Consider the following 27,233-nt stretch of genomic DNA (forward strand, 5'->3'; position numbering starts at 1 on the left):
GGGCGGATGCCCTAGGTAGGGTTAATTCTTCCTCCTCGTGTGCCAGGCTCAGCCTGATTCAATTTAAGGTGGTTCACAGAGCTCACCTGACGGGGGCGAGGTTGAGCAAGTTCTTTGGGGTAGAGGACAGATGTGGAAGGTGCTCATGGAGCCCGGCAAACCATGTCCATATGTTTTGGTCATGCCCGGCACCGGAGTGGTTCTGGAGAGGAGTGGCGGGAGCAATATCTCAGGTGGTGAAAGTCCGGGTCAAGCCAAGCTGGGGGCTAGCAATATTCGGAGTAGTGGACGAACCGGGAGTGCAGGAGGCGAAAGAGGCTGGCATTCTGGCCTTTGCGTCCCTAGTAGCCCGGCGAAGGATCTTGCTAATGTGGAAGGAGGCGAAGCCCCCCAGGGTGGAGGCCTGGATAAACGATATGGCTGGGTTCATAAAGTTGGAGAGGATTAAGTTCGCCTTGAGAGGGTCTGCGCAGGGGTTCTACAGGCGGTGGCAACCGTTCCTAGACTATCTCGCCGAGCGTTAGATGAAGGTCGGTCAGCAGCAGCAGCAACCTGGGGGGGGGGGGGGGGGGGGTCCGGGGAGGGGGGGGGGGGGAGCTGCCTGGGGGGGTGGATGAGCAAGAGATAACATGAAGAGTTGGGGAAACTGGCACGTACGGGAGAGAGCCAGTGTACAAAGCTATGTAAATATACTATTTTGCCATGTATATATCTTGCTCCGTGCAATTTCTCATTTCTTTTTTTTGTTTGGGGGGGGGGGGGGGTTATTGTTTGTAAGGGAGAAAAATTGTGTTAGAAACTTTAATAAATATATATTTTTAAAAATTATTTCGCCCTCCTAGAACCGATTGGTCTAAAATTACATCTTGCAGTCAGAAACATACTGAAGATATACAAGATTTCGAAGACAGATTTTTACATGTCTGGTAGAACATTCAGGAATGAAACTCCAAAATGAGGCTGACACTTGGGATACAAGCACTTTAGGTCCAATTAAAACAGCTTTTGTAGCCGGGATTAAACCTGAAATATCTAATGCTTTGAACCTGATTTTACCAAATTGGGCCACAGCTGGTACATATCGCGAGCCAGTTGATCGATGCATTCAGATAGATCGCAGTATGCATAACCAGACAAACTATAACACTGCGGCTGCTCAAATTCAGCCTGTTACGTGCTGCTCCAGCAGCAGTTGCTGCAGCCCCTGCAGGGATATCAGCAGTAACTACAACCTCCCCAGAAGCATTGGGTTCCGCATGCACCCTTGCTCCATTAAAATCACATAAGGACTTCCGGTTGCGGCTATGCAGAGCTAAGTCGCACGTTCGGCAGCTCCCGCTTGGAACGGACTTTTGGGCTCTTTTCAGGGCCCCCAACGGCACTTTTTCGACATTTCCCAGTGTGGGAAGAAGATTGCAACGTTCCCCCGACAGTGTATGGCTTGGATCAGGAGCGGGGCGACTAAAAAAGTGGTGGTGAACCCAAAGAAAGTGCGAGGGAAGAAGAGCAAGATGGCGGCGGGTGGGGACCAGGCAGCGTGGATGCAGTGGGTGCAGGAGCAGCAGGAGGTTATCCAGCGCTGCTTCAGGGAGTTCAAAGCGGACCTGCTGGAGCCGATGAAGGCTTCTATCGATAAGCTGCTGGAGACCCAGACGGCCCAGGGGGTGGCGATCCGCGAGGTCCGACAAAAGATCTCCGATAACGAGGACGAGATCTTGGGCCTTGCGGTAAAGGTGGAGGCGCACGAGGCGCTCCACAAGAAATGGCAGTAACGGTTCGAGGAGATGGAGAATCGGTCGAGGCGGACGAATCTGCGGATTCTGGGCCTCCCGGAGGGGCTGGAGGGGTCGGACGTTGGGGCCTATGTGGTCACCATGTTAAACCCGCTGATGGGAGCGGGGCCCTTCCAGGGGCCCTGGAGCTGGAAGGGGCCCATAGAGTGCTGGCGAGGAGGCCCAAGGCTAACAAGCCGCCGCGGGCAGTGCTGGTGCGGTTTCATCAGTTCGCTGATCGGGAGTGCGTGCTCAGATGGGCCAAGAAAGAGAGGAGCAGCAGGTGGGAGAACGCGGAGATTCGAATATATCAGGACTGGAGCACGGAGGTGGCGAAGAAGAGGGCCGGGTACAATCGGGCGAAGGCGGTGCTGCACAGGAAGGGGGTGAAGTTTGGCATGCTGCAGCCGGCGCGACAGTGGGTCACCTACAAGGACCGGCACCATTATTTTGAGTCCCCGGAGGAGGCGTGGGCCTTTGTTCAGGCCGAGAAGCTGGACACAAACTGAGGGTCGGGATGGGTGGTCGGGGATTGCTGTTGGTGTGTTACATTTTGAGGGGGGGGGGGGGTTTGCTCTTGTTTCTTTTTGGTTCGGTGTGGGTGGTTAGGGTGGGTTGGGCACTGTTTTGTTTGGGTCTGTCGGGTAGGCTCTTGGAGGGGGGCAAGTAAATGGAGTAGGGGTGGATGGCCGGTAGGGGGGATGGGGCCCCGCGGGGGAGGATGAGGCCCGAGTCGGGGGTGAGGGGACTGGGCCTGTAAAAGGAGCCGCATCAGAGGTGGCAGGGCCGGGCAGGTGGAAAGCGCGGGCTTTTTCCCGCGCTGAAGGCTGGAGGGGGCGGGGTCAGGGCGGGGAAGCGAGGGTTGTTTCCTGCGCTTGGGATGGAAGGGGGACGTGGAGAGCCTGCTGATGGATAATGGAGGAGGAGGGGATGTCCCACAATGGGAGGAGTCGAAGGAGAGGCGGGAGTGGCCGGGGTCAGCAGGAGTCAGCTGTGGGGGGAGCAATGCAGCTAGGACGGGTCATAGCTGGAGGGGGGGCGGGGGGGTGAACCGGGTTGCTGCTGCTATGGTCAAGGGGGAGCTGGAGCGAGTAGAGGGGGTTGGGACGGGGGTCTGCCGCAGTGGGGAACGGGCTGGGCGTGGGGTGTGGGCGCGAGGCTGGCCGAGGAGGGGTTATGGCTAGTCGGCGGGGGAGGGCGGGTAGTCCAATGATAACCTGGAATGTAAGGGGACTGAACGAGCCGGTCAAGCGGGTCCGGGTGTTCGCGCACCTAAAGGGGCTGAAGGCGGATGTGGTCATGCTCCAGGAGACACACCTGAAGGTGGCAGGCCAGGTAAGATTGAGGAAGGGGTGGGTAGGTCAGGTGTTTCATTCGGGGCTGGATGCCAAAAATCGGGGGGGGGGTGGCGATCTTGGTGGGAAAGAGGGTGTCGTTCGAGGCATCGAGCATTGTGACAAACAATGGCGGCAGGTATGTAATGGTAAGTGGTAAGCCGCAAGGGGAGAGGGTGGTGCTGGTCAACGTGTACGCCCCGAACTGGGACGATGCGGGTTTTATGCGGCGCATGTTGGGTCGGATCCCGGACTTGGAAGTGGGGGGGCCTGATAATGGGGGGAGAACATAAGAACATAAGAACTAGGAGCAGGAGTAGGCCATCTGGCCCCTCGAGCCTGCTCCACCATTCAATGAGATCATGGCTGATCTTTTGTGGACTCAGCTCCACTTTCCGGCCCGAACACCATAACCCTTAATCCCTTTATTCTTCAAAGAACTATCTATCTTTATCTTAAAAACATTTAATGAAGGAGCCTCTACTGCTTCACTGGGCAAGGAATTCCATAGATTCACAACCCTTTGGGTGAAGAAGTTCCTCCTAAACTCAGTCCTAAATCTACTTCCCCTTATTTTGAGGCTATGCCCCCTAGTTCTGCTTTTACCCGCCAGTGGAAACAACCTGCCCGCATCTATCCTATCTATTCCCTTCATAATCTTATATGTTTCTATAAGATCCCCCCTCATCCTTCTAAATTCCAACGAGTACAGTTCCAGTCTACTCAACCTCTCCTTGTAATCCAACCCCTTCAGCTCTGGGATTAACCTCGTGAATCTCCTCTGCACACCCTCCAGTGCCAGTACGTCCTTTCTCAAGTAAGGAGACCAAAACTGAACACAATACTCCAGGTGTGGCCTCACTAACACCTTATACAATTGCAGCATAACCTCCCTAGTCTTAAACTCCATCCCTCTAGCAATGAAGGACAAAATTCCATTTGCCTTCTTAATCACCTGTTGCACCCGAAAACCAACTTTCTGCGACTCAACACGGAGCTGGATCCGGCACTCAATCACTCCAGGTCTAGGACGGGTAAAGTGCTGAGGGGGTTTATGGACCAGATGGGAGGGGTGGACCCTTGGAGATTTGCAAGGCCGGGGGCTAGGGAATTTTCATTCTTCTCGCATGTTCATAAGGCCTATTCCCGGATCGACATTTTTATTATGAGCAGGGCGCTGATAGCGAGAGTAGGGGATACCGAGTACTCGGCGATAGCCATTTCGGATCACCCCCCACATTGGGTCGACCTAGAGCTGGGGGAGGAGAGGGACCAGCGCCCGTTGTGGCGCTTGGAGGTGGGGCTGTTGGCGGACGAGGAGGTGAGTGAGCGGATCCGAGGAAGCATAGAGAGATACCTGCAGGCCAACATAACGGGGAGGTCAGAGTGGGGATGGTCTGGGAGGCGCTGAAGGCAGTGGTTAGGGGAGAGCTGATCTCCATTAGGGCCCACAAGGAGAGGAGAGAGCAGAGGGAGAGGGGGAGGCTGGTGGGGGAGATGGTGAGGGTAGACAGGAGGTATGCAGAGGTGCCTGAGGAGGGACTGTTGAGGGAGAAGCATAGCCTCCACGCCAAATTCGAACTGCTGACCACCAGGAAGGCGGACGCGCAGTGGAGGAAGGCCCAGGGGCGATTTATGAATATGGGGAAAAGGCAAGTCGGATGCTGGCGCATCAGCTTCGGAAGCGGGACGCAGCTAGGGAGATCGGGGCAGTTAAGGATAGGAGAGGGAGTGGGGTTGGCATCAATGGGGTCTTCAGGGACTTTTATGAGGAACTGTATCGGTCCGAGCCCCCACTGGAGGAGGGAGGGATGGGCCGCTTTCTGGACCAATTGAGGTTCCCGAAGGTGGTGGAGGGACTGGTGGCGGGATTAGGGGCCCCGATTGGGCTGGAGGAGCTGGCCTAAGGGATAGGGAGCATGCAGGCGGGGAAGGCACCGGGGCCAGACAGTTTCCCGGTCGAATTCTACAAAAGATATGTGGATCTGTTGGGCCCATTGCTGGTTAGGATCTTCAATGAGGCATGGGAGGGGGGAGGCTTTGCCCCCGACGATATCCCGGGCACTGATCTCCTTGATCCTGAAGCGGGACAAGGATCCCCAGCAGTGTGGGTCTTACAGGCCGATTTCGTTGTTAAACGTAGATGCCAAGGTGCTGGCAAAGGTCTTAGCCATGAGAATTGAGGATTGTGTGCCGCAGGTGATCCACGAAGACCAGACAGGGTTCGTGAAGGGGAGGCAGTTGAACGCGAATGTGCGGAGTCTCCTGAACGTTATTATGATGCCGGCGAGGGAGGGGGAGACGAAGATAGTGGTGGCGATGGACGCTGAGAAGGCCTTTGATAGGTTAGAGTGGGGGTACTTGTGGGAGGTGCTGAAGAGGTTCGGGTTTGGGGAGGAGTTCGTCAGGTGGGTTAGGCTGTTGTACGAGGTCCCGATGGCGAGTGTGGCCACGAACAAGAGGAGGTCTGAGTACTTTCGGTTGCATCGAGGGACGAGGCAGGGGTATCCCGTCCCCCCTGCTCTTCGCACTGGCGATTGAACCCCTGGCTATGGCACTGAGGGAGTCGAGGAACTGGAAGGGGTTGGTGCGAGGTGGGGAGGAGCTAGATGGACTAGATGGACAGCAGTTTTGGAAGCTCCCAACCTATATTTTCACAGAGCCAGTCCTGTAAACCCATCATCTTTGCTCCCGCTTCCCGAGGAACAAAAGGGAGGAGAGGGAGAAGGGCATGACGGTGTGAAAATAATAGAGGAAGTGGAAGAAGTACACTTAGTAGAAGAAGAGCCACTACAGAACCCAGATGTAGTCCTATTCACCGATGGTTCCTCTTTTATTGACAAGGGTATCAGAAAAACTGGGTGGGCAATCACAAGCCCATACGAAGTATTAGCTGAAGGAAGTTTGCCCCCAGGTACATCAGCTCAGCAGGCCAAACTAAAAGCACTAACAGAAGCATGTCATGTGGCAAGAGATAAAACTGCTAACATTTATACGGAGTCCAGATATGGTTTTGGAGTAGCACATGATTTTGGCCATCTGTGGAGAAAAAGAGGATTTCTCACAACAGCAGGTACACTTAACCGAAATGGAAAGGAAGTACGAGATCTTCCAGAAACTATGGCCTTGCCAAAAGAAGTATCAGTTCTAAAACGTAAAGCCCATACTCAGGAGGACACGATGGAAGCAAGAGGAAATGCTCTTGCGGACCAAGCAGCAAGGGAAGTTGCCTCTCAATGGTAAAAGGAATTCAATCACATTTACAAATTGGGAGTAACCACCTTATTACAGGATTTACGTGAAATGCAACATGATTGTACAAAGGAAGAAAAATGGACATGGTTAGAATTAGGTATTCAGCTGTATGATGACAATATTTGGACAATTAGTATCAAACCGTTGTGTAACGTGTCAAAAGAATAACTTGGGACCTACAACATCAATGCCTCAATTAAGAGCTCCTGCTCCTGCAGGACCATTCCAGGATATACAGGTAGATTACATCACCCTTCCTAAATGCCAAAAATACAATGACGTCCTTGTAATAGTGGATAAATTCTCCAGATGGGTGGAAGCTGCTCCAGCTAGAAGAGCGACAGCAGCCCATACAGCTAAAGTGCTATTAGTCGAGAGGCAGCACGGTTTTGAGAAGGGGAGGTCGTGTCTCACGAACTGGATAGAGTTTTTCGAGGAGGTCACAAAGATGATTGATGCAGGTAGGGCAGTGGATGTTGTCTATATAGTCTTCAGTAAGACCTTTGACAAGGTCCCTCATGGCAGACTGGTACAAAAGGTGAAGTCACACGGGATCAGGGGTGAGCTGGCAAGATGGATACAGAACTGGCTAGGTTATAGGAGGCAGAGAGTAGCAATGGAAGGGTACTTTTCTGATTGGAGGGCAGTGACGAGTGGTGTTCCGCAGGGATCAGTGCTGGGACCTTTGCTGTTCGTAGTATACATAAATGATTTGGAGGAAAATGTAACTGGTCTGATTAGTAAGTTTGCAGATGACACAAAGGTTGGTGGAATTGCGGATAGTGATGGGGACTGTCAGAGGATACAGCAGGATTTAGATTGTTTGGAGACTTGGGCGGAGAGGTGGCAGATGGAGTTTAATCCGGAGAAATGTAAGGTAATGCATTTTAGATTGTCTAATGCAGATAGGGAATATACAGTGAATGGTAGAACCCTCAAGAGTATTGACAGAGAGATCTAGGTGTACAGGTCACTGAAAGGGGCAACACAGGTGGAGAAGCTAGTCAAGAAGGCATACGGCATGATTGCCTTCATTGGCCGGGGCATTGAGTATAAAAATTGGCAAGTCATGTTGCAGCTGTATAGAACCTTAGTTAGGCCACACTTGGAGTATAGTGTTCAATTCTGGTTGCCACACCACCAGAAGGATGTGGAGGCTTTAGAGAGGGTGCAGAAGAGATTTACCAGGATGTTGCCTGGTATGGAGGGCATTAGCTATGAGGAGAGGGTGAATAAACTTGGTTTGTTCTCACTGGAACGACAGAGGTTGAGGGGCAGCCTGATAGAGGTCTACAAAATTATGAGGGGCATAGACAGAGTGGATAGTCAGAGGCTTTTTCCCAGGGTAAAGGGGTCAATTACTAGGGGGTATAGGTTTAAGGTGTGAGGGGCAAGGTTTAGAGATGTATGAGGCAGGTTTTTTTACACAGAGGGTAGTGGGTGCCTGGAACTCACTGCCGGAGGAGGTGGTGGAAGCAGGGATGATAGTGACATTTAAGGGGCATCTTGACAAATACATGAATAGGATGGGAATCGAGGGATATGGACCCCGGAAGTGCAGAAGATTTTAGTTTAGACGGGCAGCATGGTCGGCACAGGCTTGGATGGCCTGTTCCTGTGCTGTACCTTTCTTTTGTAAGGGCCACGAAGAATCCAGCACAAGTTTTAAGGATACAAAGTAATAACATTTATTTACAATAACATATATATGTATATATATGTGTATATATATATATATATATATATATATATAAAGCAGCAGCAACTTCCCTTGCTGCACACTCCTTCCTACTGCTTCCAAACTGGCCAGCTTTATTTATACATGGAGTTTACTAATAGTTTCTCCGCCCCCCTCATTGGGGAAGCTCATGCTCCCACAGGATTGTGGGATTGTCATTAGTCCCCAGCCAATGGTAAGCAGGCAGGTTATAACATCCCTCCCCCCCCCAAAGTCCAAGGAATCCACCGAAGACCCTGGCGAAGGAGGGCGTCGGACTCGTTTTGCCGCAGGCCGGACACATTTGCACGCGGCGCTGGATCAGGCGGCGTGTAACGAGACGGAGATCGGCGCTTCCGTGATGAACGGCGCAACTGTTGTACATCCACGGCCCGTGGACCCGAGGATTCCCCCTCTGATGCGTCCTGTGTTTCCATCTCAGAGTCAGAGTCTGCTGCCTCCGTCATGTCAGCGTCTCTATCTCCATTCGGTTCTGTAATGACCTGCGCAGGCTTCGAGTGAGGCACCAGTGGAAGATTGTGAGGACTACCTTCCCTTTTCTCTGGTCTCTGCGGCTGTAGAAATGAGCTCCGGGGGCGGGGAATCTTTTGAGGGGATAGTCTTCTGGACCGAACGTGGTCTACATGTTTGCGCTGGAGACGACCCTGGGCTTGCACCTGGTAAGATATAGGGCCCGTTTGGCGAACGATTACGCCAGGAAACCACTGGGCACCACCAGCAAAATTCCGAACGAACACTGGGTCACCGGGCGCAAACTGCCGAATTGGCTAATGCCGAGAAGATCCCTGTCCCTGCCGTTCTTGTGTGCGGCGTACTTTTGCGCCAATGTCCGGGAAAACCATACTAAGGCAGGTGCAAAGTCTCCGGCCCATTTGGAGTTCTGCGGGAGCTACCCCAGTCACCGCATGGGGGGTGGTCCTATACGTAAACAAAAAGCGAGCCAGTCTCGTGTCCATTGATCCGGAAGACTGCTTCTTTAGGCCTCTTTTGAATGTCAACCCATTTGAAGCCGGGTGGTAAGGGGCAGTGCGGATATGGCGTATGCCGTTCATCTTCGTGAACCTCGCAAACTCCTCACTCGTGAATGGAGTGCCGTTATCCGTGACCAGCACCTCGGGGAGGCCATGCGTACTAAAGGACAAACGCATCTTTTCAATTGTTGCGCAGGACGTTGTCCCCTGCATCTTATGCACCTCTAGCCATTTAGACTGGGCGTCAATTAATAGAAGGAACAAGGATCCTTGAAAAGGGCCTGCGAAATCTGCATGCAAGCGTGCCCAAGGCTGCCCTGGCCATTCCCAGTGATGTAGGGGCGCGGCCGGCGGAAGCTTCTGATGCTCCTGGCAAATGGAGCAGTTTTGGGCCACCTTCTCAATGTCGGTGTCGAGGCCTGGCCACCAGAATAACTCCGGGCCAACATTTTCATTTTGGTCACACCTGGATGCCCATTGTGCAAGTCTGTTAGTATCAGCTCCTGGCCTTTTTCCGGGACAATCACACGCGGGACAAGAAGATGCCGTCTTCCACGCTGAATTCTGACAGCTTGGAGGAAAATGCCCGCAACTCGCCTGGGAGCTGTCTATGCTGCCCACCATACAGGACTATGTGCCGAACCTTTGACAGGATTGGCTCCGTCTGGGTCCACTCACGGATCTGTGATGCCGTGACAGGCAAGGTGTCCATAAAATTTAGGGTTGCAACCACCTCACCGGTCGTGGGGGTCGACATGGGGCCGGTCGATAAAGGCAATCGGCTCAGTGCGTCGGCATTTGCTATCTGCGTTCCTGGTTTGTGCTCCAGAGGATACTCGTATGCAGCAAGCAACAAAGCCCAGTGCTAGATCCGTGCGGAAGCAATGGGCGGTATTGGCTTATCCTCTCTGAAAAGTCCCAGCAGAGGCTTATGATCAGTCACGATAGTGAAATGGTGGCCATACACATACTGGTGGAAGCGTTTCACCGCAAAAACCACTGCCAGGCCCTCCTTCTCGATCTGCGCGTACTTTTGTTCCGCTGCAGTCAATGTGCGGGAGGCGAAAGCTATCGGTTGCTCGGCCCCGTTCTCCATCTTGTGGGACAGGATGGCCCCAATACCATACGGGGATGCATCACATGTGACGAGCAAAGGCTTTCCAGGATCATAGTGGGTTAGTAACCCAGACGACGACAATTTTTGTTTTACCCGCCGGAAAGCGGTTTCTTGTGGCTGACCCCAAACCCAGGTGTGATTTTTCTTTAGCAGAAGGTGCAACGGGGCCAGCGTAGTTGCCAGATTGGGGCGGAACTTCCCATAATAGTTTACGAAACCGACAAAAGAACAAAGATGCGAAGTGTCAGTCGGGGCGGGGGCATGTTGAATTGCACGCACCTTCTCTGCGACGGGGTGCAAACCTTTGCGGTCCACCCGATAACCTAGGTAGACTACTTCCTTAGCCTGAAATACGCACTTTGTGCGACGTAAACGGACTCCAGCCTCCGAAAAGCGTCTAAGGACAGCCTCCAGATTTTCCAAATGTTCCTGCTCCGACGTCCCTGTAATCAAAACGTCATCTAAGTAGACAGCAACACGTGGTAAACCTGTCAAAATGCCCTCCATAACACGTTGAAAAATTGCGCAGGCAGAGGATACTCCAAAGGGCAACCGTGTATATTCATACAGGCCACGGTATTATACTATTTGAATGGCCTGTTGAAAAGTCAATGTTGGCTCAGCTAACAACTTTCTCTGGGTGGCTGCATTGTTAATACCGCAAACCAAACGGTCGCGTAACATTTCTGACAAGGTCTCACCATAGTCACAGTACTCCGCAATCCTGCGTAGCCTGGATAGAAAATCGGCAAGGGATTCTCCTGGGGTCCTCTCAGCGGTATTAAACCGGTAACGCTGGACTATCGTGGACGGGGTTGTGTTAAAATGTTGCCCCACTATATTCACAAGTTCATCAAACGTTTTGGTGTCCGGTGCTGCTGGGTACGTAAGGCTCCTAATCACCCCAAACGTATGCGGGCCGCAGGCAGTGAGCAATATGACCACCTGGCGCTCGTTTTCGGTGATATTGTTTGCCCGGAAATAGTAATGCATCCGTTGTGCGTACTGGTTCCAGCTTTCCAGCGCAGCATCAAAAACATCCAAACGTCCGTACAGAGGCATGGTATAATAGAAAACAACTTCCAACCTGTATCCAACAAAAATCCAGGGAGGTGGCTTCAGCAGTGTAGACAGCTATTCACTTTAACCCTCGTCGCCAGTTTTGTAAGGGCCACGAAGAATCCAGCACGAGTTTTAAGGATACAAAGTAATAACATTTATTTACAATAACATATATATATATATATAGCAGCAGCAGCAGCAACTTCCCTTGCTGCACACTCCTTCCTGCTGCTTCCAAACTGGCCAGCTTTATTTATACATGGAGTTTACTAATGGTTTCTCCGCCCCCTCATTGGGGAAGCTCATACGCCCACAGGATTGTGGGATTGTCATTAGTCCCCAGCCAACGGTAAGCAGGCAGGTTATAACACTTTCTTTGTTCTTTGTTCACTGTTTTTAAAAAAAAAACTTTATCCCCAGATGGGGACTACCAGCTAGCATTGACTCAGACATTGGAACCCACTTTACTGGTGCTGTTTGGAAGGAAGTCTGTAGACTATTAAACATTGACTGGAATTTACACTGTCCTTATCATACACAATCATCAGGACAAGTGGAACGTATGAATTGAACTTTGAAAGAAAGACTGTCTAAATACAACCAGGAAGGCATGAATTGGGTTCAAGCTTTGCCAATAGTATTATGCAGTATTACAGCTACACCAAACAGAACAACAGGCCTGAGTCCATTTGAAATCATCACAGGCAGACCAATGTCTCTGCCAGGAACTACTGATTTGCGGAAAGCAGACTGTCATTTAATGAGTGATGCTTTGCTGACTTATTGTCAAAATCTAACAAATGCTGTTAGTTCTGCCTCTCAACAGGTGTTAGCTGCGTGGGGAAATCCTCCAGAAGGTGGGCACGACCTAGGACCGAAGTGGGAAGGACCACTCGTAATCCTTCTCACCACCCAATCCGCTGTAAAATTAAAAGGAAAGAAAAGTTGGATCCACGCATCACATGTGAAGTGCACGTATAAATATTAAGATCTGTAAAATGTTTACATTTTCAGTTATTTGATTGGCTTTGTAAATGTTGTACCAGAACTGAATAAGAACACATTCCTTTACACATCTGAGATATATGCTAAAAATTTCAACATTTCTAATTGTTGGGTATGCACTGCAACCCCTAATAACTCAGGAGACGATATTCCCTTCTTAACTATTCCCTTAATGCTTCAGAAACAGCAGAATGGTACATCTACCAAAGTGTCCCTCGCTCTGTAGTGGTCCGTTCTGGAGAATATTCATGTGAAAAAGGAAGGTACAAGATTTATTTAAATAAATTTATTAACTTATGGAAATCTGCAGGCTATCCACTAACCACCTTTTCAGGATGGCACCAACTTAAATATAACCAAACAAAAATCCTCAATATATTAGCCTTTCAATTAATATTAAACAAAGAAGACCAATATGCCTCATTAGTAATCACTCTAAAGGGATGAAAATGGGCAATAGTGTTTGTACTAATTATTTGGATGCTAACACAGCTTATAAATGTATGCAAAATTTATTGCAAAGAACTGAACGGTCCTCAACAATAACAGGCATACGCAGATAATAAAACATTCTCAGATCATTGGTACTTCGAAAATATTTACTTATACTCTGCTTATGAAATGAAATGAAAATTGCTTATTGTCACAAGTAGGCTTCAAATGAAGTTACTGTGAAACGCCCCTAGTCGCCACATTCCGGCGCCTGTTCGGGGAGGCTGTTACAGGAATCGAACCGTGCTGCTGGCCTGCCTTGGTCTGCTTTCAAAGCCAGCGACTTAGCCCTGTGCTAAACAGCCCCTTTCATGAGACTTATTATATTTGTAATGACAAAGCATATTCCTGGCTCCCAAAATACTGGTCAGGATCTTGCTATTTAGGATACATAGTACCTGCCATCCGCCATCTTCCTCATCTCCCTCATTTTTTAGAACCAGCCACTGGAAGAAATAAACGTGCCATAACCTTACGAGACGCAATTTATGCTAGAGTTATTCCTTTCTATTGGGAAGTAAGGGTGGCCAATGATTTGAATAAAATAACAACCATCATACAAAACGTAGCCATTTACACTGCCACTGCCCTAGATAAAATCTCTGACGAAATGAAAGCAATTCGAACCGTGGCATTACAAAATCGAATGGCACTTGACTATGTGCTAGCCGAAAAAGGTGGCACCTGCGCCCTGATTGGTGCGGAGTGTCGCACTTTCATTCCAGATAACTCACAGGAAGTTAAAGATCTGGCATCACATATCCAAAAAGAAATCAAGAAACTTGATCCATCCCCAGATACCTCTATCTGGGAGAAACTTTGTGCGTGGTTGGGGCACACTGGAATGTCCGCAGTAAGAATAATCTTTTTCTCCTGTGTAGCAGGATTCATCAGTTACATAACATACCAATGTATCAAGTGCATTAAACAACTATTCACCGAACGCAAGGGCCCAATAGTCAGAATGATTCACACTAACCACACTGCACCAGCATTAGATGAAATAGAAATGCAATATTATTGTTAAAATGTTGCTGATCAATCAATTATTTGACTGTATTATTAACATATTGCTAATAGATTAATACTGAATCAGTAGGATCAAATTCGATTAATTAATTAATTGTTATTTTATAATAATGATTCTTTAAGAATTATAATAATTTTTGCTGAAATGCTTATAATGCAATGCTTGCCCACTCTATTGTTTAAAACGGCAATGACAATATGAATGAGTTCTTCTTTGCGCTTTTACCTATCCTATTGCATTTATTATATCGTTTGTCTTATTGTGATATATCTCACTTGATCTTTCGATTTATCAAAAGCACGGACTGATCGGGATTATGAGGAGAAATTTCTTCAGCCAGAGAGTGGTGGGCCTGTGGAATTCATTGCCACAGAGGGCGGTGGAGGCCGGGACGTTGAGTGTCTTTAAGACAGAAGTTGATAAATTCTTGATTTCTCGAGGAATTAAGGGCTATGGAGAGAGAGCGGGTAAATGGAGTTGAAATCAGCCATGATTGAATGGTGGAGTGGACTCGATGGGCCGAATGGCCTTACTTCCGCTCCTATGTCTTATGGTCTTATGGGATCGACTATTTCCTGATAGATCGGATAGGTAAAAGAAGGCTATTTAGTGTAAATATTAAGCCCCAGTTTTAATACCCATTGTAAATTGAGGATTTCAGCACTCATAACCTCAGGTCATGATAAAACACATAGCTTCAACAGGGACACAATGAGCCTGGCACATGCATAAACTCATTGGAGATTAAAACAACATTTTTACGAAACAAAGATGAAAAAGCTATTGTTCTAACAAACATATTTTCAAAGACAGTTTGACATTAATACATTGACCAGTAATCTGATCAAGGACGAAGCAGGCACCATAGCAACATGAAGGCACTATTGTTCATAATGTGGATAAAGCAAAGTCAGCAGAAAACCTGTAGAAACTAGTCTTGATAATACACAAATATTCAAACATGAAACATTCAGAACTTATGTTGCACATTAAGGATTGACAGCTAACCATCGAATCAAATACATTTGATTCTAACCCAAACCAATTAGGATGACATAAGAGGTGTAGATAGATGGTTCAAGACAGATAAAATGATGGTCCATATGGCCATCTTTATTCCGGGATCATCCTATAATTTGATCTAAACTATTCGCTATCTCTATTTTCATATTTTCACTTTTCCACTCTAACTCTTGAAGTAAATGCAAGCTGTTTTGCCGTAAGCAAGAAACCATTTTTGTATTATTTGAAAGTTAAATCGTGTACAAGTTACTTCTCTTTAAGTCCTTTTACTAGCCAGACTTTATTGAGAATAGATTTAAGTTTCTCCTAACTGTACTCAAATAGAGGCAATAAAGATTCTTGTTTGCATCCGAGAAGTTTAACTCAATTTTCTACTGCGTTTTAGTGTCGCAAGACCTCACTAATTCCGCATGGTAGATCTAATCAGGGGTCAAGCCTGATTTCGATCTTGCGGCCCACTGAGATGAATGAGGGCCTCCTGCCCATGTTGCCCATCACAGAGGCAGAGCTGTTTTGGAGCTTTTAGGGGCATTAAGCGGATTAGGGGTTGTGGGGTGAAGGCAGGAAAATAGGGCTGAGGAAAATATCAGCCATGATTGATTGGCGGAGCAGATTCAAAGGGCCAAGTGGTCTAATTCTGCTCCTATGTTGTTCTAGGTTGGCACATTGGCAAACACAGAAAAAATGTTGATGAAAAATTCCACGGCAAACAGACGGTGGCTAACACTGTTGCTTCACAGTGCCAGGGTCCCAGGTTCGATTCCTGCTTGGGTCACTGTCTGTGCGGAGTCCGCACGTTCTCCCCGTGTCTGCGTGGGTTTCCTCCGGGTGCTCCAGTTTCCTCCCACAAGTCCTGAAAGACGTGCCGTTAGGTGAATTTGACATTCTGAATTCTCCCTCTGTGTACCCAAACAGGCGCCGGAATGTAGCGACTAGGGGCTCTTCACAGTAACTTCATTGCAGGGTTAATGTCAACCTACCTGTGACAATAATAAAGATTATTATTTATTACATTAACCTGTCTTCTCTCTTTCAGGCGCCGCTTGATGTTTCACTTAGTTCCCAGCATTTGTTAAGGGGTAATGCCGTTTCTTCAGGCAACGTAAATTCAAAACGTCCCCAAAGTGAGGGAGAGCTGAAGGCAGGTGGCCCGTTGGGGTGAATATTCGGAAGAGCAACAGCTCCGCCCGTGCCGGGTGTGCGCGCGCTTTGGACCTGGCGGCTGCCGTACGGATGTCAGCGGCGCCCGTCATGGCGGCGGAGCGAGAGCGCAGCGCGAGCCGGCCGCAGGCCCGGCGGCGGCGGCGGCGGGAGGGCGCGAGCGTGACCGTTTGTCCGCCAACGGCCAGCGGCAAGAGCCGGGCGGCGGACTCCGCAAGGGGCCTGGAACGGTGAGTGTCGGCCTGCGAGCCTGCCCGGCGTTTGCAGCGGCAGCGTTCCGCCAGGGAGGGGCTCGGGGTGTGCGTTAACTCTTCGGAGCTGAAGGAAGGTATCGATGTGATGGGTTTATTTATTTAATGGTTGGGTTAGTTACCTCTGGAGGGAGGTTATTGCTGTTTTGGTATGAAGCTGTTCACCTATACTTGTGTGTGTGACATTACAGAGGTGCAACAAGCCTGTTGGTGTTTTTGCCCCCTACTTCAGCGGACATATGGCGGAATATCAATCACAACTTCATGCTCTGCTTCACAGGACAATGTTATTCACTCGCCCGACTGTCTCGGTTGTTGCAGTGTACTTACTACAGGGAAACTGGATGTTCTGGCACAACCATCGAGATTAACTGTAGCTGCACCTCTCTAAACCATTTCCAGCTTGTTCACAAGGGTGGGGATCCCAGACTCTTGAGCTGCATACTCCAGCTTGGAGCACAGCAAACCCTGTGTGCAGCAATCTTGGCCATTCTGTCACATTTGGTTAGATTTCTCCTTCTAGATCCTGGGATTTTTTGGGGGGAGCATTTATGGTATAGTTTACGAGATACATAGAAGATAGGAGGAGGCCTTTTGGCCCTTCGAGCCTGTTCCGCCATTCATCACGATCATTGCTGATCTTCCAACTCAATAGCCTAATCCTGCTTTCTCCCCATAGCCTTTGATCCCATTCGCCCCAAGTGCTTTATTCAATGTTTTAGCGTCAACTTTTTCCTGTGGTAATGAATTCCACAGACTCACCACTCTTTGGGTGAAGAAATGTCTCCTATCACTGTCCGAAATGGTTTACCCTGAATCCTCAGACTGTGACCCCTGGTTCTGGCCACACCCATCATTGGGAACATCTTCCCTGCATCTACCCTGCCTAGTCCTGTTAGAATTTTATAAGTCTCTAAGAGATCCCCCTCTCATTCTTCTGAACTCCAGCGAGAACAATCCTAACCTAGTCAATCTCTCCTCATGTGACAGTCCCGCCATCCCCGGAATCAGTCTGGTAAACCTTCGCTGCACTCGAGAGAGAGAGAGAGCACGAACATCCTTCCTCAGAAAATGAGACCAAAGCTGTACACAATACTCCAGGTGTGGCCTCACCAAGGCCTTGTATAATTGCAGCAACACACCCCTGCTTCTGTACTCGAAACCTCTTGCAACGAAGGCCAACATACCATTAGCCTTCTTTACTGCCTGCTGCACCTGCATGTTTACCTTCAGCGACTGGTGCACAAGGACACCCAGGTCACGCTGCACACGCTGCTCTCCCAATTTACAGCCATTCAGGTAGTAATCTGCCTTCCTGTTTTTGCTTCCAAAGTGAATAACTTCTCACTTATCCAATTTATACTGCATCTGCCATTGATTTGCCCACTCGCCCAACCTGTCCAGATCATGCTGTAGGATCCCTGCATCCTCGTCACAATTCACTCTCCCACCTAACTTGAGATGTTGCATTTTGTTCCCTCATTCAAATCATTAATATATATTGTGAAGAGCTGGGGTCCCAGCAGCCATCCTTGTGGCACCCCACTAGTTACTGCCTGCCAATTTGAAAAGAACCCATTAATTCCTACTCTTTGTTTCCTCTCTGCCAACTAGTTTTCTATCCACCTCAATACACTTCCCTCAATCCCATGCACTTTAATTTTGCACAATGTCACTTTGATATGAGAACAGCAACATACAGACTCTGCTTGTCAGTGTAAAGTGAATTCTCATCATCCTGCATGTGAAAGTCCAAAGATGTCTGCACCTTGCATGCACGGCTCGACAATTTGTTGAGCTGAAAGTCAGTTTGCCATCTATGGGACTATTTCCTCAGTGGATCTTAATTTTTTTTTGTTCAGGAAATGTCGGTGTTGCTGGCTGGGCCAACATTTATTGCCCATCCCTAATTGCCCTTGAACTGAGTGGTCCTTCAGCTGTACTATGTCGTTCTGCCCTGTTTTCCCTTAGATTGGTACTCTTACGAATTGTCCTGATCGAGTGCAAGACAAAAAGCTTAGACAAAAATGTTTTTTTTCCAGCAATACGCAAGTTCTGATTGTGGGCGGCACGGTAGCACAGTATGTAGCATTGTTGCTTCGCAGCTCCAGGGTTCCAGGTCCTGAGAGAGCGCAGAACGAGGAGTGCAGGAGTTACACGGAATGGAAGTGCATGCCTTGGGGCGCAACCCCTTCCGTCCGAAAACGGCCCCCCGCACTCCTGCGGTACCCTGGGCGAGACGACGTCCGGATCGACGCCAGTGGCCGTCGGACATTCCTCCCTGAAGGGAGCCTTCTCCAGAACCAATGGATGAGGAGCCATGTCCGTGTCAGACTTGTAGGCGCCGACCCCGTCGCGGACACAGGTCCTGGGGGCGCCGTCGTTCCAACCGAAACTGGGACCGGCCGCACCTTCCATATGGATGAACCTGCGGGGACTACTCCTGAGGACGTGGAGACGGAGGACGACTGCCTGCAGCTGCATTGTGTGGCAGCTCCCCGTGTGGCCCCCATTAAGTTGACAGTACGGGTCAATGGTTACCCGCTTGAGATGGAGTTGGACACTGGCGCAGCGGTCTCCATGATCGCCCAGAGGATATTCGACCGCATCAAGCAGGTTATACAGACCCTTACATTAACCGACACACAGGCCAGGTTGGCCACCTACACGGGGGAACCATTGGACATTGCAGGAACTACAATGACCCCTGTTGTTTATGGACGCCAGGAGGGGCGTTTCCCACTTATCGTGGTGCGCGGCCATGGGCCCAGCCTGTTGGGACAGGACTGGTTGCGCCATTTGCGGTTGCAATGGCAGCACATCCTCCAAACAGTTTCTGGAGGGTTGACGCAGGTGCTCGGACAATACCCAGATGTATTCCAGCCCGGTTTGGGGAAAATAAAAAGGGCCGTAGCCCGTATCCAAGTCAAACCAGGAGCCACGCCGCGCTATTTCCGGGCGTGCCCGGTGCCTTGCGCCTTGCTCGAGAAGGTAGAAGGGGAGCTCACTCGTTTGGAGAGTTTGGGTATTATCAGGCCCGTCCGTTTTGCTGACTGGGCAGCACCAATTGTACCTGTAATGAAGCTAGATGCCACAGTTCGCTTGTGCGGCGACTATAAACTTAGTGAATACGGCTTCCCGACTCGACCGATATCCAATGCCTCGCAAAGAGGATCTCTACCCAAAGCTTGCAGGTGGAGCCTTGTTCACAAAATTAGATATGAGTCACGCCTTCCTACAGTTGGAGCTGGACCCTGCCTCCCGACCATATGTAACGATTAATACACACCGGGGCCTGTATGAATATACACGTTTGCCCTTTGGAGTATCCTCTTCCTGCGCTATTTTTCAACGCTTAATGGAGGGCATTTTGAGAGGTTTACCGCATGTTGCTGTCTACTTAGATGACGTTTTGATCACAGGGATGTCGGAGCAGGAACATTTGGAAAATCTGGAGGCTGTCCGTAGACGTTTTTTCAGAGGCTGGAGTCCGTTTACGTTGCACAAAGTGTGTCTTTCAGGTGAAGGAAGTAGTCTACCTAGGTTATCGGGTGGACCGCAAAGGTTTGCACCCCGTCGCAGAGAAGGTGCGTGCGATTCAACAGGCCCCGCCCCGACTGACACTTCACATCTTCGTTCTTTTCTCGGCCTTTTCAGAGAGGATACGCCAATAACCGCCCATTGCTTCTGCACGGATCCAGCGCTGGGCTTTGTTGCTCACTGCATACGAGTATTCTCTGGAGCACAAACCAGGAACGCAGATAGCAAATGCCGACGCACTGAGCCGATTGCCTTTATCGACCGAGCCCATGTCGACCCCCACGACCGGTGAGGTGGTTGCAACCCTAAATTTTATGGACACCTTGCCTGTCACGGCATCACAGATCCGTGAGTGGACCCAGACGGAGCCAATCCTGTCAAAGGTTCGACACGTAGTCCTGTATGGTGGGCAGCATAGACAGCTCCCAGGCGAGTTGCGGGCATTTTCCTCCAAGCTGTCAGAATTCAGCGTGGAAGACTGCATCCTCTTGTGGGGGACGATTGTCCCGGAAAAAGGACAGGAGCTGTTACTAAGAGACTTGCACAATGGGCATCCAGGTGCGACCAAAATGAAAATGTTGGCCCGGAGTTTTGTTTGGTGGCCAGGCCTCGACGCCGACATTGAGAAGGTGGCCCGGAACTGCTCCATTTGTCAGGAGCATCAGAAGCTTCCGCCAGCCGCGCCCCTAATCACTGGGAATGGCCAGGGCTGCCTTGGGCGTGCTTGCATGCGGATTCCGCCGGCCCTTTTCAACGATCCATGTTCCTTTTATTAATCGACGCCCAGTCTAAATGGCTAGAGGTGCATAAGATGCTAGGCACAACGTCCTGCGCAACAATTGAGAAGATGCGTTTGTCTTTTAGTACACATGCCCTCCCCGAGGTGCTGGTCACGTATAACGGCACTTCATTCACCAGTGAGGAGTTTGCGAGGTTCATGAAGATGAACGGCATACGCCATATCCGCACTGCCCCTTACCACCCGGCTTCAAATGGGTTGGCGGAGTGCGCAGTGCAGACATTCAAACGAGGCCTAAAGAAACAGTCTTCCGGGTCAATGGACACGAGACTGGCTCGCTTTTTGTTTTCGTATAGGACCCCCCGACCCCCCCCCCCCCCCCCCCCCCCCCCCCAAATGCGGTGACTGGGGTAACTCCCGCAGAACTCCGAGTGGGCCGGAGACTTCGCACCCGCCTTAGTATGGTTTTCCCGGACATTGGCGCAAAAGTACGCCGCACACCAGAATGGCAGGGACAGGGTTTTTCTCGGCATCGGCCGATTCGGCAGTTTGCGCCCGGTGACCCAGTGTTCGTTCGCAATTTTGCTGGTGGTGCCCAGTGCGTCCCTGGCGTAATCTTTCACCAAACGGGCCCTATATCTTACCAGGTGCAAGCCCAGGGTCTTCTCCAGCCCAAACATGTAGACCACGTTCGGTCCAGAAGACTATCCCTTCCAAAGATTCCACGCCCCCAGAACTCATTTCTACAGCCGCAGAGACCGGAGACAATGGAAAGTAGTCCTCACAATCTTCCTCTGGTCCTCACTCAAAGCCTGCGCAGGTCGTTATAGAACCGCGCGGAGATAGAGACGCCGAGATGACAGAGGCAGCAGACTCTGACTCCGAGATCGAGACACAGGACGCATCCGAGGGGGAATCCTCGGGCCCACGGGCCGTGGATGTACAACCGTTACGTCGTTCATCAAGGAAGCGCCGGTCTCCGTCTGGTTACACGCCGCCCGATCCAGCGCCTCGTGCAAATGGTGTCCGGCCTGCGGCAAAAATAGTCCAACGCCCTCCTTCACCAGGATCTTCGGTGGATTCCTTGGACTTTGGGGGGGGGAGGGATGTTATAACCTGCCTGCTTACCATTGGCTGCGGACTAATGGCAATCCCACAATCCTGTGGGAGTATGAGCTTCCCCAATGAGGGGGGCAGAGAAATCATTAGCACACGCCCTGTATAAATAAAGCTGGCCAGTTTGGAACCAGCAGGAAGGAGTAAGCAGCAAGTGAGGTTGCTGCTGTTGTGTATATATGTTATTGTAAATAAATGTTATTTCTTTGTATCCTTGAAACTCATGCTGGATTCTTCGTGGCCAGATGGCCTACTCCTGCCCCTAGTTCTTATGTCAGAGATGGGCCAGTGAGCTGGTGGTGGTGTTGGAGCAGGTGAACAAGGTTCTTGAAAAGTTTTATAAGGACTTGTATCGGTTAGAGCCCTTGGAAAATGCTTCAGAAATTAGGGCGTTTTTGGGGCGGTTGGAGTGCCCGGAGGTAGGTGAGGGCAGGATTGGAGGAGCGAGTGGGGGTGCAAGAAGTGCAGGTAGTGATAGGGAAGATGCAAACGGGTAAGGCACCGGGGCCTGAGGGTTTTGCCATGGAATTTTCTAAACAGTTTAAGGAGAAGTTGGCGCCGCTATTGGTTGAAATGTTTTGAGGATGGGTGGGGGGGGGGGCATTGCCGGAAATAATGAGATAGGCCTCGATTTCGTTGGTGCTTAAAAAGGATAAGGGTGGGGTTTGGGTCATACAGGCAAATGCCAGGATACTGGCAAAAGTGTTGGCGGGGGGAGGAGTAGGTGTGGGGGGGGGGGCATGCGGGGAGGGGGTTTGGTGCAGAGTTATTGTATTTGGGGGTGTTTTTGTTTTGTAAAATGCTAAATATTTGAATAAAAACACTTTTTAAAACAAAAGGAGGTTATAGCAGGGCACCAAGGAAATCACAATGCAACGAGACACAGTCAACATGGTTTTTGGGAAAAGAAAATCATGTTTGACTAATTTATTAAAGTTATTTGAAGAAGTAACAAGCAACATAAAGAGGAATTGTGTAGGTGCTGTATTTCAATTTCCAGAAAGCGTTTGACTGAGTGACAATACTACTCAAAATAAGAGCCCCGACTTTTGGGGATAACATATTAACATGGACAGAGGATTGACTAACTAACAGGACAGAGTAGGCATAAATGTATCATTTTCAGGTTGATAAGATGTGACGAGTGGAGTACCACACATATCAGTGCCGGGCATCAACTATTTACAATTTATATCAATGACTTGGTCAAGGGACCAAATATATGGTTGCTAAATTAGCTGATGAAACAAGGATAAATAGGAAACTAAATTGTAACGAGGACATGAGGAGTCTGCAAAGGGACATTGATGGGTTAAATAAGTGGGCAGAAATTTGGCAGGTGGCTTTTCATGTGGGAAAATGTAAACTTGTCCACTTTGGCAAAAAGAATAGGAAAGCATCATGTTATTTAAACTGAGAAATTGCAGAATTCAAAAGTGAAGAGTGACTTGGATGTCCTGGTGCATGAATCGTTAAAAGTTTGTGTGTCGGTACAGGAAGGCAAATGGAGTGTTGTTTATTGCAAGGGCAATATTCATATCTTTATCTCTCTATCATTTCTCTCTCTCTCTATCTATCCTAATCTCTGGCATATATTTTCTCCCCTTTCACTGTTGTTTAATATTCAGTCTCGATGTCTGCTGTGCGGACAGGAAGTGTTAATGTTTCATTTTCTTAAAAGAAGGAATGTTACAACAGAGTACTCTTAAGTATAAATGACAGTTCAAGGTCTGAGTTAAGAATATGAAGAGGGGATGTTGAAAATGCATCTGGACCCTTGGCCACATTTAGAATACTGTGTTCTTTATGGTTTGCATGTTACATGGAAATGCATGATTATTGGAGAGAGTCCAGGTGAGGTTGAGTCCTGAGTTTAGAGTTCTGAACTATTCGATAAAGTACCCTGAGATGAATTAAATGTCTTCTATTGGACACAATTGAAGGAACAAGAGGCACAGTTTAATGTCAAGGTTCTTAAAAAAACAGGAAATACAAGCAATTTAAATGTTTTAAAAGATAGCAATACAATTATGGCGCAAATTGTTAAGTGGAAGTGAAACAGAAACCAGTTCAGTGTTTTAAAGTGGACTGGATGAATTCCTCATTAGGAAAGGTTGCAGGGTTATTCATTAAAGGAGGGGAGGGTTTAAACTAGTAGGGAGGGTCTAAACTAGTATAACTAGGGAATGGGGCCAGTATGGCTCGGAGGGAGAGCAGACGGGGAGATGTTGCTGAAAACAGCGGGACTGGTGGCCTGAAGTGCATGTGTTTTAATGCAAGAAGTATAACCGGTAAGGCAGATGAGCTTAGAGCTTGGAACTATGATGGTTTTCATAGAATTTACAGTGCAGAAGGAGGCCATTCGGCCCATCTAGTCTGCACCGGCTCTTGGAAAGAGAACCCTACCCAAGGTCCACACCTCCACCCCATCCCCAGAACCCAGCAACCCCACCCGACACTAAGGGCAATTTTCGACACTGGACAATTTAGCATGGCCAATCCACCTAACCCGCACATCTTTGGACTGTAGGAGGAAACCGGAGCACACGGAGGAAAGCCACGCACGCACGGGGAGAATCTGCAGACTCCGCACAGTGACCCAAGCCGGGAATCGAACCTGGGACCCTGGAGCTGTGAAGCAATTGTGCTATCCACAATGCTGGCCAATGGTGTTGCCATTACAGAGACCTGGTTGAGGGAAGGACAGGATTGGCAGCTAAACATTCCAGGATTTAGATGTTTCAGGCGGGATAGAGGGGGAGGTGAAAGGGGTGGATGAGTTGCGTTACTGGTTAGGGAGAGCATCACAGCGGTACTGCGGAAGGACACCTCCGAGGACAACGAGGCTATATGGGTAGAGATCAGGAATAAGAAGAGTGCAGTCACAATGTTGGGGGTTTACTACAGGCCTCCCAACAGCCAGCGGGAGATAGAGGAGCAGATAGGTAGACAGATTTTGGAAAGGAGTAAAAGCAACATGGTTGTTGTGATGGGAGACTTTAACTTCCCCAATATTGACTGGGACTCACTTAGTGCTAGGGGCTTAGACGGGGCAGAGCTTGTAAGGAGCACCCAGGAAGGCTTCTTGAAACAACATGTAGATAGTCCAACTAGGGAATGGGCTATACTGGACCTGATATTGGGGAATGAGCCCGGCCAGGTGGCAAAAGTTTCAGTAGGGGAGCATTTCGGGAACAGTGACCACAATTCAGTAAGTTTTAAAGTGCTGGTGGACAAGGATAAGACTGGACCTAAGGTGAATGTGCTAAATTGGGGGAATGTTAATTATAACAATATTAGGCAGGAACTGAAGAACCTAGATTCGGGGCGGATGTTTGAGGGTAAATCAACATCTGACATGTGGGAGGCTTTCAAATGTCAGTTGAAAGGAATTAAGGACCGGCATGTTCCTGTGCGGAGGAAGGATAAATATGGCAAATTTTGGGAACCCTGGATAACGAAAAATATTGTAGGTCTCGTCAAAAAGAAAAAGAAGGCATTTATCAGGGCTGGAAGGCTGGGAACAGACAAAGCCGGTGCGGAATATAAGGAAAGTAGGAAGATACTTAAGCAAGGAGTCAGGAGGGCTAAAAGGGGTCACGAAAAGTCATTGGCAAATAGGGTTAAGGAAAATCCCACGGCTTTTTACACGTACATAAAAAGCAAGAAGGTAGCCAGGGAAAGGGTTGGACCACTGAAAGACAGGGAAGGGAATCTATGTGTGGAGCCAGACGAAATGGGCGAGTTACTAAATGAATACTTTGCATCAGTATTCACCAAAGAGAAGGAATTGGTGGATGTTGAGTCTGGAGAAGGGTATGTTGATAGCCTGGGTCACATTGAGATCCAAAAAGACGAGGTGTTGGGCCTCTTGAAAAATATTACGGTGGATAAGTCCCCAGGGCCTGATGGGATCTACCCCAGAATACTGAAGGAGGCAAGAGAGGAAATTGCTGAGGCCTTGACAGAAATCTTTGGATCCTCACTGTCTTCAGGTGATGTCCCGAAGGACTGGAGAATAGCCAATGTTGTTCCTTTGCTTAAGAAGGGTAGCAAGGATAATCCAGGGAACTACAGGCCGGTGAGCCTTGCGTCAGTGGTAGGGAAATTACTGGAGAGAATTCATTGAGACAGGATCTACTCCCATTTGGAAGCAAGTGGACATATTAGCGAGAGGCAGCACGGTTTTGTGAAGGGGAGGTTGTGTCTCACTAACTTGATAGAGTTTTTCGAGGAGGTCACAAAGATGGTTGATGCAGGTAGGGCAGTGGATGCTGTCTATATGGACTTCAGTAAGGTCTTTGACAAGGTCCCTCATGGCAGACTGATACAAAAGGTGAAGTCACAAGGGATCAGAGGTGAGCTGGCGAGATGGATACCGAACTGGCTAGGTCATAGAAGGCAGAGAGTAGCAATGGAAGGGTGCTTTTCTGATTGGAGGGCTGTGACTAGTGGTGTTCCGCAGGGGTCAGTGCTGGGACCGTTGCTGTTCGTAGTAGATATAAATGATTTGGAGGAAAATTTTACTGGTCTGTTTCGTAAGTTTGCGGACGACACAAAGGTTGGTGGAATTGCGAATAGCGATGAGGACTGTCAGAGGATACAGCATGATTTAGATTGTTTGGAGACTTAGGCGGAGTGATGGCAGATGGAGTTCAATCCGGACAAATGTGAGGTCATGCATTTTGGAAGGTCTAATATAGTTGGGGGATATACAATGAATGGTAGAACCCTCAAGAGTATTGAAAGTCAGAGAGATCTAGGTGTACAGGTCCACAGGTCACTGAAAGGTGCAACACAGGTGGAGAAGGTAGTCAAGAAGGCATTCGGCATGTTTGCCTTCATTGGCCGGGGCATTGAGTATAAAAATTGGCAAATCATGTTGCAGCTATATAGAACCTTAGTTAGGCCACACTTGGAGTATAGTGTTCATTTCTGGTCGCCACACTACCAGAAGGATGTGGAGACTTTGGAGAGGGTTCAGAAGAGATTTACCAGGATGTTGCTTGGTATGGAGGGCATTAGCTATGAGGAGCGGTTGAATAAACCCGGTTTGTTCTCACTGGAACGACGGAGGTTGAGGGGCGACCTGATAAAGGTCTACAAAATTATGAGGGGCATAGACAGAGTGGATAGTCAGAGGCTTTTTCCCAGGGTAGAGGGGTCAATTACTAGGGGGCATGGGTTTAAGATGCGAGGGGCAAGGTTTAGAGGAGATGTACTTAGAGGAGATGTACGAGGCAAGTAATTTTACACAGAGTAATGGGTGCCTGGAACTCACTGCCAGAGGAGGTGGTGGAAGCAGGGACGATAGTGACGTTTACGGGACATCTTGACAAATACATGAATAGGATGGGAATAGAGGGATACGGACCCCGGAAGTGTAGAAGATTTTCGTTCAGACAGGCAGCATGGTCGGCGCAGGCTTGGAGGGCCGAAGGGCTGGTTCTTGTGCTGTACTTTTCTTTGTTCTTTGTTTGTTCATTCTGAATGACATCACGAAAAAATGGGAGGTTTGGAAGAATAGGCTAGGTGAACCAATGGTTTTTCTCTAAGTATTACGTGCAGCTATCATTTCTCACCACCCCCTACCAATCATCATAAATAGTGAAGAAACTTTAGAGATA

General features: G+C 49.1%; 1 protein-coding gene across 1 annotated transcript in view; it reads left to right on the forward strand.

Annotated features, from left to right (window-relative positions):
- The first annotated feature begins 16,015 nt into the window (after positions 1-16,015).
- Positions 16,016-27,233, forward strand: part of rpap2 (RNA polymerase II associated protein 2) — a 152,415-nt gene continuing 141,197 nt past the window's right edge. Inside the window, exon 1 of the mRNA XM_072510486.1 lies at positions 16,016-16,190. Within this exon, the coding sequence (XP_072366587.1) occupies positions 16,033-16,190 (158 nt within the window). The 5' untranslated portion in view covers positions 16,016-16,032. The remainder of the gene's footprint in view (positions 16,191-27,233) is intronic.

Source organism: Scyliorhinus torazame, chromosome 7 (genome assembly GCF_047496885.1).
Source record: "Scyliorhinus torazame isolate Kashiwa2021f chromosome 7, sScyTor2.1, whole genome shotgun sequence".
In the NCBI taxonomy this organism is placed as follows: domain Eukaryota; kingdom Metazoa; phylum Chordata; class Chondrichthyes; order Carcharhiniformes; family Scyliorhinidae; genus Scyliorhinus; species Scyliorhinus torazame.